We start from the raw sequence: 17,733 nt of genomic DNA, 5'->3' as shown, positions 1-17,733 counted from the left end.
TACTTTTCCCATATGTAGAATGGGAATGATGATTTTGCTTTTCATTTATAGATCTCAAAGGACTTTACAAAGCTTTCTGTAAGAGCTAAGGACTAGACCCACAAGGGAATTTAGACACCTAACTGCCATTCTAGATGCCTAAACTGAAAGTTTAGATTTTCAAAAGATCGCCTAACCCTGGAGAAACCTAAAATCCCATTACTCACCTAAATTTCTGTTGGTGGGCATGCACAAAGTTGTCTAAGTTCTGACAGTACTGAACTGCTCAGTGTCTAACTTGTGCCTAAATCCTGGTCGCTTCCTCAAACTAGGCCTTCCCACATCACCCTGCCTCCAGGGCCTGATCCACTAGGATGCTCAGAGGCTGCCAACTGGATCAACCTCCACACGCAGCACAGAACTGGTGGTGATGTAGTTCTCTCCCCCACACCACCCCCTTTATACCCAATAGCCCAGAGGTGAGAACACTTACCCAGGATGTAGAGATGGTGGTTCCAAATACCTCTCTGCCCGGTGTAGACTTGAACCCATGTCTCCCTCATCCCAGATAAGCACCCTAACTATTGGGGTATTGGATATTCTGTGAGGGGGGTGGGTCTGTCCAACCCTCTGGTTGAAGCTGTTCCACTTTGTATAAAATATTTAAGTATTTATTGGACCAGAGACCGAATGAGTGACTGTAACCCAGTGATCAGTGAACTCATGCTGGACACCCAAATTCTAGTCCCTGCTCCAATGATTGATTATTTAAAAAGTAAAAAAGCTTTGAGTGTGACTGACTCACTCTCATCCCAGAATGCCCACTAGACCAGGGGTTTGCGCATTCACCTGGGATATGAAAGACCTGGGTTCAAGTCCCTGCTTCACATAAGGACATCAGGCAGAGTGGGGATTTGAACTCAGAGTGCGCTAACCAGCGGGCTATAGAGTATAAACAGACAACCACCACCTTCTCCCCAGCACTTCCTACTGGCTAGCTTAGGCAGCTCCCTACTCGGCTTACTGGCTTTTGTGAATCTCATACTTAGGCAATTGATATAAAAAAAAAAAATCAAGACACTTCGAAGTGGAGACATATAAGTCATGAGAGCATAATTACAATTTAATAAATCTGAGGCCAGGTCAATATAGGAACATTCAGGAAAGTTAAGGTGACTCAACTAAAGGTGCAAAGTCAGTGCAAGCTAAGACCACCTTACTCTTGAATAAAAACATCCACATGCAGTTTTAACTTGTGTGTTTACTTCTTACATTTAGTTGATTTGACTTAATATTTTCTGGAGTGTCGCTGTACAGTAACTCCTCTCTTAATGTCATCCTGGTTAATGTTGTTTCGTTATTAGGTTGCTGACCCATTAGAGAACGTACTCTTTTAAAGTCCTGCAATGTTCCCTTATAATGTTGTTTGGCCCCCACCCCCAGCTCCGCCTGCTGGGCATTCCAGCCAGGGAGCGGGGTCGGGCCACAGGGGCTTGCTCCGTTCTGCCCGCCCAGTGCTCCTGCTGGGGAGCGGGGTGGGGGCACAGGGGCTTCCCCCTTTCTGCCCACCTAGCTTTCCAGCCGGGGAGCGGGCAACCCCCACCCTGTTCCCAAGAAGGAGTGCCAGGTGGTCGGAATGGGACAAGCCCCTGCATCCTGACCCCGCTCCACAGCTGGAATGCCCGGTAGAGTGGGGCAAGCCCCTGTGCCCTGACCCTGCCTCGCCCCTGCCTCAACAAAGCTTCACAATCATCATTGGTGAATACAGTATGAAATTGTTTGTATAAATTTTAAATAATTTTAAATTGTATATGTATATAATGTCTTTTGTCTAGCGAAAAACATTTCACTGGAATCTAACCCCCCATATTCCCATTAATTCTTATGGGGAAATTGGATTCACTTAACATCGTTTTGCTTAAAGTTGCATTTTTCAATAACATAACCAGGATGTTACATGAGGAGTTACTGTATAGGCGAGTCCTTACCTATATTTATTAGTAGAATGTTTTAGATCATCAGAAAGAGCTATAACACCTCAGAATTGTAATGGAATACAATTTTATCTCTGTCAGTGGCTTGCTTACTTATGGCCCAACTGGTATGGACCCAAAGTCATTGTCATTTAACACCTGTATAGTGATTGTGAAGTGAATAGATGATCTTTGCCAGATGCCATTTTACAGAAAAAAATAGAATAACTCTTAGGACCTTTGCCTGCAGTCTGGGGATATGTCTTCACTGGAATAAAAGACCAGCGGCATGGACACTGCCGTCCAGGATCAGCTGATTTGGGCTTGGGCTGTGGAGATAAAAATTGGTGTGTAGATGTTCGGGCTCAGGCTGGAGTCTGGGCCAGCTGCAGGTGTTTGATTATTCTGTAGATGTACCCTTGGAGGCCAAGGAGTGCATGTGTATGGAAAGTGAACTGTCTCTTTATCCTCTTGCTTTCCTCCCACCCCACAAATTGCACAAATGTATCAATACAAAATAATGTTGTTACTATAATTGACTTCTTTAGTTTCATACCCTAAGAAGCATTTTCCTCTTAACAGTTGTGCGACAAAGAAGGGAAGCGGATGCTGCTTTGTTTTCAGAACTTTACAGAAAACTCCATTCGCAGGTATAGTAATGTGTAGCTTCACCAATAATTTCAGTCTTACAATGTGTTCCTTCTGGACTTGCTGTTAAATTGCCTATAGTTCAAAATGTAAGAAACTAGCTTGGATTAAAATAAAATCGAAAAATACCAGCAGTATTTTGGTTTGCGTATAACTGCATAAAGGACATTTTATGGGAAGGAAGTAGCTTTGCAAAAATAGAAGTGTTTACTTTTTTATGTGTAAAATTGAAGGATTATCTCACTGCCACTTATTTTTAGGATAATGTGTCCTGAAGTGTATCGATGTATTGATTAGAAGTTAAGCAGTCCTCTTATTTTGAGTTTTTAAGTGATCTGAGGTTTTCATGTTGAAGGTTAAGGGTTTTGCTGACTTTGAGAGTTCTCCTAACACACAAGCACTTACCAAAGAGCAGTGTGTGTCAGTCTTTTCTGACAATAGAAGGTGATCTGTAGAGTCTATGTATCAGAAGAAAGGAAAGTCTTAGGCTAGAACTTTAGATGAGATGGAAAGAAATCAATACTTTAAATGTGTCCTGAATTCTCAAACTTGAACATCTGTCATGTTTGATGAAAATCTCAGTGAAACTGAGATAGCCAATAAGACAGTATCTTAAGTCATCTGTTTTGTATAGTGTGATAGGGAGAAATATTATAGGGATATTTTTAGTTGTCAAAAACTAATATGCAGGATTAAAATTTCCAGTGTAGTTGATGAGTGCTTTTCAACCTTTTTTTATTTGCGGATTCCTAAAAAAATTCAAATTGAGGTGCAGACCCCTTTGGAAATTTAACCTGTGGTCTGTCGACCCCTACCATAGAAGTCTTAGACTGAAAACTGACTTAACAGAATTCAACTATAAATGTTGCACATGCTTGGCATGGCATTTAACGCAGCATGAGAAAGGGCGCTAAACTGTGGGCTACTATGATAATAACACTTCTGGGTTTTGACCTCTAGGTGGGAGTATTCACATATTTTTGGTTGATCAGAAAAACAGAATGCCTGTTCTGGGATCTGAAATTCTGTTTTCATCATCAACTTTTGCGGACACCTTAGACATAGTTTGTGGGACCCCAGAGGTCTGAGGACCACAGGTTGAAAACCACTGTAATAGAGGATTGTTAACATGTTTCAGTGACCACCCCTTATCTTAAAGGGGAAAAGTAACTTGAGTTAAGTAGGATAAAAAAAATGGTTCTACTAAGGAACTTTATATTGTGGCAATGAGTTCTATAGGCTAATATAATTGAGAAAAAAGAGCTTAGCAAGATCACGTAAAAATGGGACACTTATATGGAGAACATCCAGTGTTCCATTCAGAAAGAACAAAAATTCCATACAGTAGTTTGGAAGGAATATAAACCCTCATGCTTCTGGGTGTAAGTCAGTCTCTGACTTTAGTGGGTTAGGAAGAAACTTTCCCTGTGTGCAGGTTATTCCGCAGCTGCTCACTCCAGGACTTTCTGCACTTTTTTGTGAAGCATCTGGTACTGGCCATTGTCAGAAAAAATACTAGACTCTACGGGCCATTGGCGGGTAATACCTGTCTCATTGCAAATGAGACCCAGTCAGTCAGTCTGACTGTTGCATTTAGGTCCCAATCCTGCAAACAGTACTCAATTTTAAGAAGTCATTAAAGTTACGCATATGCTTTAGAAAAATAAGGCGCTAATCCTGAAAATACCAATGTTGTTGCTAAGTTTATCAGCTCACCTTTACTCCTTTTTCTCTTCCCCATGCATTCCACATGTCTACAAGATATCTTTTCCAGCTTCTATAGTGATGGACAGTATCACCAGGTTGCAGTAGGCTCCATCATCAGCTCTTCCATTTCAGCAGCACTAGCTTGCAGCTGTCCTCAGTCCTACTGTCAGCAGTCTTGCTACCTTGTTCTTTTAAGATAGCTTTTATATGTGTAAAATACACACACGCTTTCATGCTTTGCTATTGATCTTATGTGGTATTATCATAGCTAGCATTTGGCAAGAGTAGTATGGACACACAGCATATGAGAACGACCAAAATTTAACCCATTATAACACACACAAGCAATACATACATTGCTTGAAGCAGAATAATAGATGATGTGAGCATAATTACAAGAATGTGACTATAACCTAGTTAAACTTTTAAGCTGGCTTTAACCTTCTGCCCCCCTCCCCCCCCGTATTGTTAGTTGACATCTACCAGAACAAGCCGATAACTGTTTCATAGGGCATTGTTTAGAACCTTTTCCCCTCCTCCCCATTTCCCTATAGCAGTCTCTCTTAAATGCCTGTCATTGTAGTGTCTAAGCGCTAGAGTGATTTATTTTTTCTGTTTTTAAAAATTGCACACATTGTGATTTCTGAATGCTAACAGTAGCGTAAGGGGACTGTTGGTCCCTTGCTGAAACTTAGTGGGATTTATTTGGTTGTCCATCTCCCAAAGTTCCAAAAGAAAGGGGAAGGACCAATGAGAGATCAAGATCCTGAGACTGACAGGCCCCAGGGCCCATGGGGAGAGGCCAACAGTCCAGGTTAACCTGATTGACAAGGCAGGTAGGCCAGTGGGGGAGTCAGGAGCCTGGGATCTCATCCTCCATGTGAGCGGGAGCTGCCTGAGCCAGAGTAGCATAGATCTAAGGGGAGAGCAGCAGCCTGAGCTGAGCTGGAGGCAGAGCAGAGGGGGCCAGAGAAGCAGCCCAGAAAGCAGAGCTGGGCTGGAGGCTGAGCAGCAGCATGGACCCAAAGCTGTGCTGGAGCTAGAGCAGCGCAGAGCAGCCACGGCTGAGCTACAGTGGGAATCTGCGGGCCCAGAGCTGGGGAGTGTATACGTGCTGTGCCATAAATAACACCGGTGTTGAGTGCTGTGAGCAGCTGGGGCGAGCGAGGGCCCAGCGCAGGGACACATTGCCAGATGAAGTCTTGCAGGTTGGACTTGGAGTGGGGTTGTGACCCTAACTGGAGGAAGGGCTGGCGTTGGGGAGAGAGTGAGAGCATGTGGCCGCCACCAGAGCATGTCTGGCCCGTGGTGTCACTACAGTGCAGCCAGGGCCTGGGAAGGAGGCCTGGGACATGTGAGGAATAGACTGTGAACTTTTCTTACGTTCCAGAGACTGCTGTTTGTGGTTTCCCTCTGCCCACAGGGTGGGGTTACTTGTTTCCTTTAATCTTTCTGATTTTTTTTCCTTATTTTTCTTAGTGTTTCTTGCTGTTTGATAAATTGTATTTGGTTTGAACTTAATGTAGTGCTCACTGGGCCAGGGAAGTGGCTGGTGTGGAGGGAGTACTCTGAGGTGGGGACATCTTAGCCCCTGTCCTAAGTGACCATGATGAGACTGGGGGCATAGCCTCTCAGGAATCCTGGATCCAACATTATCAGGGTTATAAGGACTCTCCCTCACAGGAGAGGGAAAGGGAGGTCCTCAAGGTCAGGCAGGCGCCTGGGTAAAGGGAGCTGGAGCAAGGGACTCAGATCCTTTTGCTGTCTGATTCCACTGGGCTAGTGCAGAAGCCAGGAAAGTTCCCCACAATAGCAGGACCATTCCCCTGCTTACAGTAGCTACACAACTGATTCCATAGAAATATTTTTTTTGTGCTGTTAAGTGTAGTATTAGCCATGGAAATCCTTTCCCTCCACATTTATATGTTGGTGATGATGGTGTGGATATGTGTTTAATGATAAACTTTTTTTGCAACAGTCTTAGAAACTATCTATTTCAAAAGTGTAGTAATTACTTTTCCTAGATTCCTTCAGTGTGTAACGTTTTAAAGTGAAAGCTGCTTAGTACTTGTGAATTCCATCTCCCTTCCCTGGGCTCACGAGGCCAGTTCATATGTATTTAGTGGGATATATCTAATCCAACAAGCTATATTTGTTGTTCATCAGTTGACATTAAGATTTATCACATCATGGTTAGCCCATACATCAAAATCTTATGTAATTCTTCTTCCTCCTGCTTCCCCTTTGTTAATGAGGTCTTTGCTGGTTCAGTTGTTTCCAGCAGGTAGAATTTGGATGCCCTGCCCAGTTTGCTGAATATCTGAACTAATCGCAGAAAGGAGTTGTCATCTGACCTATGAGGACTTCTAACATACATTTTGTTTTTTACAGCACCTGGCACAGTGGTCAAAGTCCCGGACTAGGGCTTCTAGGTGCTATGATAATACAGGAAAGGGGTATATATCAGGGGTGGCCAAACTGTAGCTTGCGAGCCACATGTGGCTCTTTATCATTCAAGTGCGGCTCGCAAACCCCCTCCACACTCCCCATTCTCCGCCAGTCTGAGTCGGGGGGGAAGCTCAGGACTTCTGCTTTGCAGTGGGGTGGTGGGTAGGAGCTTCTCTCCAGTGGGGAGGAGGGTCTCGGGGGTTCAGCCCTGCGGGGCACACCTGCCAGGGTTTGGGGCTTCAGCAGGAGCGAGGCTGAAGCCCTGAGCCCTGGCTCTTGGCAGGTGTGCTTCGGCTCTTGAACTTCTGAAAATTGTTGTATGTGGCTCGGAGGGCCAGTAAGTTTGGCCACCCCTGCTGTATATACAAATACTTATTTTTTAAAAAGGGGATCAAAGAGGACCCAAGGAATTTATAGGCCAGTTAGCCTAAATTCAGTACCTGTAAGTTGCTGGAACAAATTATTAAACAATCAATTTGTAAGCACCTAGAGGGTAACAAAATCTGACCTAAAAATACTATTACTGAAAAATTGCTTGCTTTTCTCATTTTTACCATATAATTATAAAATAAATCACTGGAATATAAATATTGTACTTATATTTCAGTGCGTAGTATATAGAGCAGTATAAACAAGTCATTGTTTGTATGAAATTTTAGTTTGTACTGACTTCGCTAGGTCCTTCTGGGTGTCACCTGTTCCATCCTGTCCCCACTGGGGGCTCTATTGTGAGGGTGACCCCACTACCCAGTTCCAGTTTGCTCCTGGTGGCTCGGGCCCCTGTGCTCCACTCCAAGAGGCCCCTTTTCCTACACTGCTTTAGAGCATCCTTTGAGCTGGCAGGTGCTGGTCAGGTGGGGAATGTGGGGGTGCTCAGAGGGTGGGCCAGCATGGGGATGCTGCAGCTTGGACTGGCAGGGTGGCACAGGGGCCAGAGATGCTGGAAGCCTGGGGTGAACTGGAACTGGGTAGTGGGACCGTCCTTGCAGTGGAGCCCCCAGCGGCATAGTTGATGTCCAGTGGGCCAAACGAAGGCCCCATGCGGCCAGATCTGGCCTGCCGGCCTCTAATTAAAGAAGACTGTTCTAGAAAGTGACCTTTAACAAAATTATCTAGGGATTCTTCATTATAAAATGTCTCAGAAGATGCAAGACAAAGAGTCAATGACCATAGAAATCTAGCAACTGGACATATGATCTCACTTGGATCATCTATCTCTGTGTATTCTACACAGAGAGGGATGTTGGAAACTGCTGACATATTTAATTTAATTAAAGTTAAGGCCTTTCTATTGACTCTATTGAAGATATGGAAAAGGAAAGGTAGAAGTGCATGGAACACAATAGTCTCCATTTTCATGATTGTAACACTTCGGTTTTAGTCAAATTACTAGAGTTAAGTGCAAAACCTAAATTGTAAAGATTTCTTACATACAGTTGAATTTCCTGATTTGGTAAGGTTGCACTGGTACAGAATTTAGACAAATGAAATTTAGAAGGGGAAAAAAAATCACTTTTTTGGAAAATTCTATGGAATCTCATTCTCCTCAACTCTGCAACTGATTCCCCATGAAGTGATACATCATCAACTCATTTGAAAGTGGTCAGCCACCATATTCCCTTATATTTGTGAGTTAGTGGTGTAGAATAGATTATATGGTTCCAAGTGTATTAATGTGCAGCAAAAACAAGGACATCTTTATACAGTTGTCTTTATTACTCCTTACAAGGTGACATTGGAATTCATCTAACACGGATGTACCATTAAGTTATCTCCTGCAGGTCAACTTTCCTATTGAGATTTAAAAGGTTGATAATGCTGTGTTTCAAGATAGCAGCCTACACAGCTCCACTTTTCCTTTCTCTTCTCTTGGTTTTTGTTTTGGGACAGTCCACAGTTGAGTACAGCTATGTGATCTCTGTGCCTCTGACTTCATAAATAGTTTGGTAGTTTCCTTTGTCTCTGTGTTCTTTATGGAGATTATAGAAATCCCAGGTTAGATCCCTCTTATTCTGGAGCCTCCCTGAAGGGGGATCAGCAGAGAAAGGGCAGCTATTTGTTAGATTTCTCAGAGGTTGGGATTGGGTCTTCCACCTCACTTCTATTGTAGAAAGTAGGGGTTAATCCGAGATGCTGATTTAGATCAAAGAGAAACTGATGTATGGCGTATATGAAGCAGTATGTACATTTCCTTTATAGTTAGCTATGAATTTTAAAATTTGGTGTGCTGATTAGTTGACCTCTTTCAGTGCATGTGAGAATTTATGACACAAGAAAGTTGAATGCTGGAGGAAGTTTTCTTTATAGAACTGACATATAAACTCCAGTGTCTCTACCTTGAGAACATGACTTCAGACATCCTCCCTGTGTATATTTAAATTATGTTTTTGTGTAGTTTTGGTTGGCTAAAGTTTTAGCCTGCTCTTTACAACTACAACATAGAAATGAGTTGCTTATGATCTAGGTTTTGAGGTAGGGGTAAAAATGCAATAAACTCTGGCAATAATTGTGGAGCAATGTCTGTTTTTAACTGGATATTTTCTAATACATGCCTATTTCTGAATAGGGTGTCCTGAAAAACAAATGGTCAATACTCTACCTCCTGCTCAGCCTTAGTGAAGACCCACGTAAGCAGTCTAACAAGGTAGGTAAGGGGTTCTTTGTTTCTTCAATAAATATTTAAAATTCAGTACAAATCCCAAATGGGAATGTTAAGAGATGTTAATATCCAGACCAAAACAAATATCTTCAAAAAGGAAAGTATCTGCAAAGTCCTTAGAAAGGCTGGAAGCAAGAAATTTTTAATTATAAGGATGCTTTTAAAAATGTGTTTTGTTTAAATATTCTAACAATGAGAATTAAAGAAGCTATTCTCTTTAAGCATAAAACTGAATAATTAATTAAACATGCAAGGCAGTCATTATCTGGAACACTTTGGATAGATTTAACTTAGGTCAAGTCCATACTGAACGTTTGTGTGTTTGTTTTTGCTGGTATAGCAATTTTGGTTGGGGGTGTGGTGTTTTGGCAACACTTTGCTAGGAGCAAATGTCCTAGTGTAGTTGCAGTTATACTGGCAAAAATGTGCTTTTGCTGGGATGGTATGTACCAGTTTGGCAAGTGAAATGAACAATGCTGCCAAATGCATTCTTTGGCTGGTATAAGCTGCCTCTTCATTAAGAGGGTTTTGTCGATATAGCTATACCAGCAAACCTTTTCTAGTATATACCTGACTTTAATTTACTGTTAGGAAAGGCAATAGCCGTTCAGACACACGGTTGGAGAAAAAATATTTTAGCTACTGATGTGATTGATTAAAGTAACTCTCAATTTGTGTTTTGTCTTTAAGGTGTCAAGTTATGCCACGTTGTTTGCTCAAGCATTGCCGCGAGATGCTCACTCAACCCCTTACTACTATGCCAGGCCTCAAAGCCTTCCATTGAATTACCAGGACCGCAATGCTCAGTCTGCCCAGAGTGTGGGCAGTATGGCGAGCAGTGGGATCAGCAGCATAAGCATGTATGCCCTGAATGGGCCAACGCCAACTCCACAGTCCCTCCTTCCAGGGTAATTTAAATCTTGCCTATAGTGAAGACTTCGATAAATATTTTTAATATTACTTAGCATTTTTATCCAGTGATTTCAAATTTCTTACAGTGATAAGCACGTTCTGTATGGGTATCCACATACATTTTCACAGCAGCAAACCTCAAAATATTGTTATGGGTTTAAGTATGTTTACCGACCACATGTTACAGATGGCTGAATGAAGGAATAGAGAAGATATATGGTTAACTTGTTCACAATTCCTGTTAGTGAATATCTTCATGTCACTCTTTTGCATTACACTCTGTTTCAACTTGGTGCCTGTGAAGTTTACGTGCCTTGCAGTCTTGGATGCTGAAGTCCTCGGTTTATCTGCAGAACAGCTATGATAGAGGCAGCAGTTGTGCAGACTTCATACACTGTCCTGTTAACCTTGTTTTCTTCCTGTCTTTTTAGACAATCCTATCAAGCTCCAGGGGTGGGAGATTGCCTTCGTCAACAGCTGGGTTCACGTCTTGCATGGGCTCTAACTGCTGGCCAGCCTTCGTTACAAAGCTCTACCTCAAAAGGCCTTCCAAACACTGTGTCTCGCAATGTGCCACGGTCAAGGCGAGAAGGGGAGACAAGTGGTGAGCAAGATGCTTTTTGCTAAAGTTTTTTTTTTTTTTTTTTTTTTTTTGCAACTTTTTTGTTTTCTTGTTTTGTTGTGACTATTCTATACTCTTCCTGGGAATAGCTTCTGTTCCATTGCGTGTTTACTATATGTGAAGAACTTTCCCACAAGGGCAGATTTGAAGGTAGGAAGACAGCACATATACAAAAGAGCAGTGTATTTGGCCATTAACTTTTCTACGTTCCTCTGTTCCTATTGTGGGGTGGAAAAAAATGGTTTGAGTACACATTCTCCCCATTCAAAATTCATCTTTTCTTTGATATTGCAAGTATCACAGACCCAATCCATTGCTGTGGACAGCAGGACCAAGTAGTAGAGCAGATGGATTGTGAATGAATACGCTCTTAAAAGCTGCAGTGTCTATAATGATAACCAAAAGCCTCAGGGGAAATGGATAACAAGGAGGACAAAACCCCAAAACATATAGAACTATTTATATTCACATATATAAGACTGAATAGACTTTGAAGGAGCCACTCTTGGTTTTACATTAACTGAAGAAAGCATTTGGCCAATTTAAGTAGCTAACTCAACTGTGGAGGAGCTGTTGAGGAAAGTTAATCTTCCATCTACTTGTATTCAGAAACCTCTCCCATTCTCGTATTAACAGGATCAATGCTGAACAGTGACTAAAAAGAGACAAGGTGCCTCACAATGCCATTTTTTTTCAACTGCTTCCTGAATAAATGTGGTCAGTTAGCAAATAAAAGATTTCCTAGCTGCCAACCCTGCGAAATGTATCCTGGATTTGAAAATCAAGCTGAGTTATTCCAGTTGTGTATTGTTGCTAGGAAGAAAAAATAGACCAAATGGAGTGTACATTTGTAACTGAAGAGAGAATTTGGCCTTGCAATTACAATCTGATTAACAATACTGTGAATGCACAAGAAGAAATATATAATTTAGCCCAGTCTCTTATGGTCGTGCTAGCTTTTCAATGCTCATACGATTAAAAACTAGTAAAAACTTATTTTTCTCAGTGTACCAGCAGGTAGGACTCTTAATTTATACAAGGAACAAATTATATTAAGTGTACATGAAGTGTCAGTCACTTTTTGGAGTAAAACCACATTCCAAATATAAGAACAGGCAGCTATTGAAATTTACAAAACATACAGATAATCACAGAGCTCTGTAAATAGGCTGATTACTGTTAATTGGCATTCTCTGATATTGCCTCTGCAAATGCGCAGTTCAGGAGTTGTGAACCTGTTCTAGAGCTGTCTAAGAGTTGAAATGCTCGATGTAAGAGTGCACCCCCATTTTAGCTGAAACTATAAAAGGATCCCCCACCACACTGTCATATGCCCTCAGTTCCTCTCTCCTTCCTCCAGACTATTGACTTTCTGAAGAAGGGAGAAAGGAAGAGAAAGTTCATACGGATCTGCAGATACAGTGACTTTGGAGAACCTTTTATTTTCTCTGTTGTGAAATAAACTTGTTCAGGTAATACTTTTCAGCTATGTTTGAGAATTTGTACCCTCTTAGCTGATGGGAGTGTTTTTAAAGCATAACATAGACTAGCTTTATTTGTCTGTGAGGTGTTCAGAAAACCTTGCTACACTTAAATAAGTCTTATAGCACAGGTTCTGGATGTTGATATGAAGCCAGCCTCTCTTGGCCTCTGTAGATTATATCCTTAGATGACCCAGCTGGCTTCCTTAGCCTAAACCAGGCACACCTGTGTCTTATTACAAAAATTGGGGGAGATGGTAAAGGAACTCATTGGGGTTCCCAAATTAGGACAGCTCTCTTGCCAATTCCAGAAGAGGCAGCATCCTATTAAGACAGAATCTGTAGATGATACTGAGAACATCATCAAGACTGAAATGGCTTTGTTCTTAGCCTCAAATAGGGTCACAAAAGTACAGGATACAGTAAGACCCAGCAAATAAAGACAAACTGCTCACTATCTTGAATTGCCTTCTGTAAATTGATAACTAGCCTGAGGCACAAAAGCAGTCTGGACTTCAATCAGAGCTGTGAACTAGAGGGCAAATTGGATGCTCCAGCACCTTAAGCTCTACTGAATCAAGAGCTAGATCTTTTTATAGGAGCATAACTTAAATTTTTCTCTGCGTTTACTTTACCTGGGATTTAAAGGCTGTAAAATGAAAAAGTTTGAGTGATCTCCCAGCACCGAACACTGGAGTAATTTTTAAATATGAGAAAAATATCCTGATTTCACAAGAAACATTTTTTTAATAAGCAGATCTCCTTCATGGATGAGCTGTATTGTCTCCAAAGGAGACTATTAAAAAATTAACTCTGAAACAACAAACAAGTTTCAACTGTGCTGTCAAGAAAGGACAAGGAATTATTCAGGGCTGCTTTCACTTATGGTAAGATCAAAACGGAGTTGACCTTAAAGGCTGTCTGTTCCTTTCGTAGTCTCTGGAATGTTGTGCTAAGTTTAGAGCGCACACATCTGGTGGCTGAACTGCTTTGGTATGTTTTCAGGTATAGGCATATGGCTTTCTTTGTGCCTCCTCAGGACAATTTCATCATTGAAAACTTAAAAGAAATGGAAGGTAGTCTTTTTGTTTTTCAATTCAACTTCTACGTAACTTTTAAAAAGAATAATCTAAGTATCCTTACAAATCTAACAAATTTGTTAGAGCATAAGCTTTCGTGAGCTACAGCTCACTTCATCAGTATGCATCTGATGAAGTGAGCTGTAGCTCACGAAAGCTTATGCTCTAATAAATTTGTTAGTCTCTAAGGTGCCACAAGTACTCCTTTTTTCTTTTTACGGATACAGACTAACACGGCTGCTACTCTGAAACCTTACAAATCTAAACAGTCTTAACCAATGTTCTCTTTTTTTAGGCAATGTTGAAATAACTGAAGCAAACCTTGTAAGAGACATTTTGTACGTCTTCCAGGGAATAGATGGCAAAAACATCAAAATGTGTAATTCTGAAAACTGCTATAAAGTAGAAGGAAAGGTACTGTACAGTTGCTATCACTTTATTTATGAATGGAATCAGAACAGGCAGGAAAGCTTAGGGGAGAGGGATACCATTGGAATGTACAATATTTATATACACTTTATGTACACTTTAATTTTTAAGAAAACCCAACTTATCAGCAATACCCAACAGCGTCTAAACTTATCCACTATCTGTTGGTCAAACCATCTTCAAGGCCACTTCTTGTGTACTGCCTGCAAAAAGATGGGGGAGGAGAGTGGCTTTACAAACTAGTTCAGAGAGAGCATTGTATGCATAAAGGGGCAGTGTAGAATAAAGGATGGAGATGATCCCATCAAAGTGGATGAGGCTAGTATTGTTGGATGGTAGGTGTGTTAAGAGGTGGGGTGGATAATTGGGAAGGTGCAGACCTGTGAAGGGCCATGAGAGTAAGTACAAGCAATTGTATATGATGGATAAGAGGAACTTATGACAGTTTGCAGGGCTCCCTCTAACAAGAGGGAGTCTTGCCTATAGTGGCTGGGTGTTAGCTTCCTAACATCTCTATCCTTTCGGCCATGGAAGCACTCTCCTCTGGGCTGTGCCAGCCCTGTCATTGCCTTGCAGGTTAACAAGAAGTGCCTCTAAGTCCTTGAGTCTTCTTTTAAGCATTCCCCTGTGATATCCAGCCCCTGACACTTGGTACTCACAGAAATCCCAGAGCCTTTTGCTCTCAAAGGAGCAGTGCACCCCAGTTTACCATTTTTACCTTAAATCACCACTCCTGTATAACACATAGTACAGGAACCAGGATCCAATCTTTCCTGAAACAACCCTGCTCAACAAGAAGTCTCCTCAGTGAATGGAATCAGAATGTCTTTCTGCACCCTGTGATATACTGAATCAGTCTTTTGTCTTTATTAACAAACAGGGAGATCCCCTGTCTGTTAAGTTTCCTTTTTACCTCCAACAGGTTTTGATGGTTCTCTCATGATTTTCCATTGACCTTTCTGGGCTGTTGCAACAGTGGACAGTTGAGCAGTACATTACTTAATTGGCTAGCCGGTGAGAGGTGACAACTTCCTCCTGCTTCAGTGGGCTAGCACTGAGCCTTATGGTTTCCTGGTGACTCATTTTAACTCCAAGACCATAGAGGATATAATTTTCAATATAGTTATGTTGTTCCTTAAATATTAACTATACACACATCTCGCAATGATTGAGTATTGGTAAGTTACAGTAGAGACCTCACAGGATATCCCTCTTGGATAAATGCCATGAAAGTTTTGTGTATTAGATGTAGTGAGTTTGTCTGGTCTGAGATGGTTGCTTGTAAAGAACAGCGAATCCTTTGCCTGTTGGTACCAATGGGTCTCTGTGTCACAGAGCTAATGGAGGAATTTGAAGGGGAGTATGAGAGATACATGTTGAGAAGAATAAGCAAGGAACGTTATCTAAGCTGTAGAATTTTTGTTGGTCTGGGAAAGGGCAATGTGGGTGTTTGCAGGCTACAGTAATTATTGCAGATAAGCATGTAGCAGTTCTCCAGAAAGGGCCATATTTTGGAGTTTAATGTACCCACCCTACACACATCCACATCATTATATAATTTAAAATCTTATTATATATACATTTAGATGAGGTATGATGTGGAGCAGTAAAGTGATGCTGTAAGCCTGTAGGCAGGGTGAAACAAAGTGAGTGTCATTTTTTGCACAGTACCAGAAACACTGCAGTATGACTACAGGTTTTACTGTTTACGTTAATTTCAACACCTTAAGGTGGTGTTTATTGGTTAAAGCTATCAAATGACAATGTATTAAAATATTTTTATTAGTTTTGCATGGACAAGTATTTTTTTTCCAGAAATGATGAAGCAAAAATGCATGTAGCAAAAATGGCGAATATCCACATTTTGCAATATGCTAACATGAAATGTTTTCACATCACATATTCTTAATTGTCAAAGTATCTACCAAGCGATTATAATAGTTTTGTGTATATTCAGTTGAAACTTGCTGACCAGATCAGTTTCCCATAGTTTGTACTATATAATGTACTACATAGTTTGTACTACATAATGGAGAAGCATTACATTAGGAATTCATGTACATTTACGTGTACATGTAAATGCACGTGAATTCCTAATGTAATGCTTCTCCATTTGTAAACCGTTGTACATACAATGTAGCATCTAGAGTGCCTGACAGATGGCTTTAATTTGTCATTGCCTGTGCATGCAGTACTAGCCTTTGAAATAATTCTGAAAACTAGGTTTTTAATCCAGTGACACTTATGCACAGATCAGTATTAATTTAGAGATGACAATACACAGCTTCATATTGGACTTCAGTCAAAGTGCTCACCAAACAAAAATGGCCATTTGGATACTAACAGATCTAGTTTATATCTAATTTAGCATATATCTGTATACTTGTACAAAATGAAAAGTGGTGGTGGTAATGCTAACAATAATCCTTTGGGAATTTTACCTCTACAGGGATGTTACAGTATATGAAGATATGGCGAATGCAAGGCTCTTAAAGCTTACATCAAATAGAAAAAGACTCTCCACAAACTTTGAAAAATGTTATTTGTCAAGAAAATCAAAAGAATGTAAAATTGTCAAAATCCACCAGTGCTGTACAGAATTCTTGGTGCTGGCAGCAGAAGCCAGGAGAGATGAATTCTGTTGGCAGCTACTGGATGAGTTTTCTAGTTTAGATGATGTGCTACCTATACGCCTTCATAGGGTTTGCTTTCAGAAATACATAAGCAAATAGAATTTGGTACATGTCAGAGTTTACTGAACCCAGGAAAGAAAATAGACTCTGAATCCGATCAGAGAGCATCATATTCATCTGCTTCTATAGCCACCAGAGCAAGCACACCCTCCAGCATTTGCTCCTGTTGCATTGTTGGCCTGAGGCAAAGCACACAATATGGACAAGAAACATCATAAAATAGAAATATATGAGAGAGCAACCAAACTAAGGGAGGCATCACTGCGAAGAGGAGATGACGTTCCGTGGAATATCTATGTAAGACTTGATTGCTAAGGATGCAGTTTATCACTCAACATGCCTTTTTCTTCCTACTTGAGTAAAATGAATCTTAAAGCAAAGCCATCTAGTTATACTGCAACAATAATCACCTTATGACATTGCATTTTATCAGCTGATTGAAGAGCTAGACAATGATCTTTTGTACAGCAAGAAGGCTCTTCTCCTTTCCAAGCTCCTACAAAGATACAAATCCCTATTTCTCTTAGATGTAGATCCTGCAAGCTATTTCAGTAGCAAATTACAGGCAAGATTAGAAAAATGCAACTTCTGAAACTTCATGCCATGAATAGCATGGACAAAACAAGTCTGTCATTATTCTATCCAGATCAATAACACTAGCTGACTTTAGTCAAGCTGCTAGTAATCTGAAACAGGAACTTAAGTCATTGAGATTGTTTGTAGATGTTCTTCTGGCGAGTGAGCCTGATGAACAGCTTTTAAATGAACAGGTAGCTTTGTATAATGCCATTTCAATCCTTGTGTCTGAAATAGCCAAAATGAATGCCTCAGAATATTATTCAAAGCTAGGACATTGTCGTTGTCAGAGGTCATCTGCTTTTGTGCCCCAGTTGGAACAGGAGTGTCTCTTTTGGTTGGTTGATTGAGACACATAATTCAGCCAGCAGTTCCGAAGACATTCAAATAAGATGCCTCTTAGTTGCGGAGTGCATAGTATTTAACAGATTATCATCTCCTTCATGGATGAGATTTTGATAGACATCAGCGTAGAGGCCATTGATGGAAAGAATACTTTCCAATGAAAGGCTAGAGTGGTATTTCAA

General features: G+C 40.9%; 1 protein-coding gene across 1 annotated transcript in view; it reads left to right on the top strand.

Moving 5' to 3' along the window:
* TUBGCP3 (tubulin gamma complex component 3) overlaps nucleotides 1–17,733 on the top strand; it is a 120,219-nt gene that overhangs the window by 19,955 nt on the left and 82,531 nt on the right. The window contains exons 3-7 of the mRNA XM_074963840.1: nucleotides 2,535–2,602; nucleotides 9,322–9,399; nucleotides 10,105–10,322; nucleotides 10,758–10,930; nucleotides 13,804–13,922. Coding sequence (XP_074819941.1) covers nucleotides 2,535–2,602; nucleotides 9,322–9,399; nucleotides 10,105–10,322; nucleotides 10,758–10,930; nucleotides 13,804–13,922 — 656 coding nt within the window. The remainder of the gene's footprint in view (nucleotides 1–2,534; nucleotides 2,603–9,321; nucleotides 9,400–10,104; nucleotides 10,323–10,757; nucleotides 10,931–13,803; nucleotides 13,923–17,733) is intronic.

Source organism: Natator depressus, chromosome 1, assembly GCF_965152275.1.
Source record: "Natator depressus isolate rNatDep1 chromosome 1, rNatDep2.hap1, whole genome shotgun sequence".
NCBI lineage: Eukaryota > Metazoa > Chordata > Testudines > Cheloniidae > Natator > Natator depressus.
The sequence above is the reverse complement of the archived record's forward strand: the minus strand, read 5'-3'. Positions and strand labels throughout refer to the sequence as shown.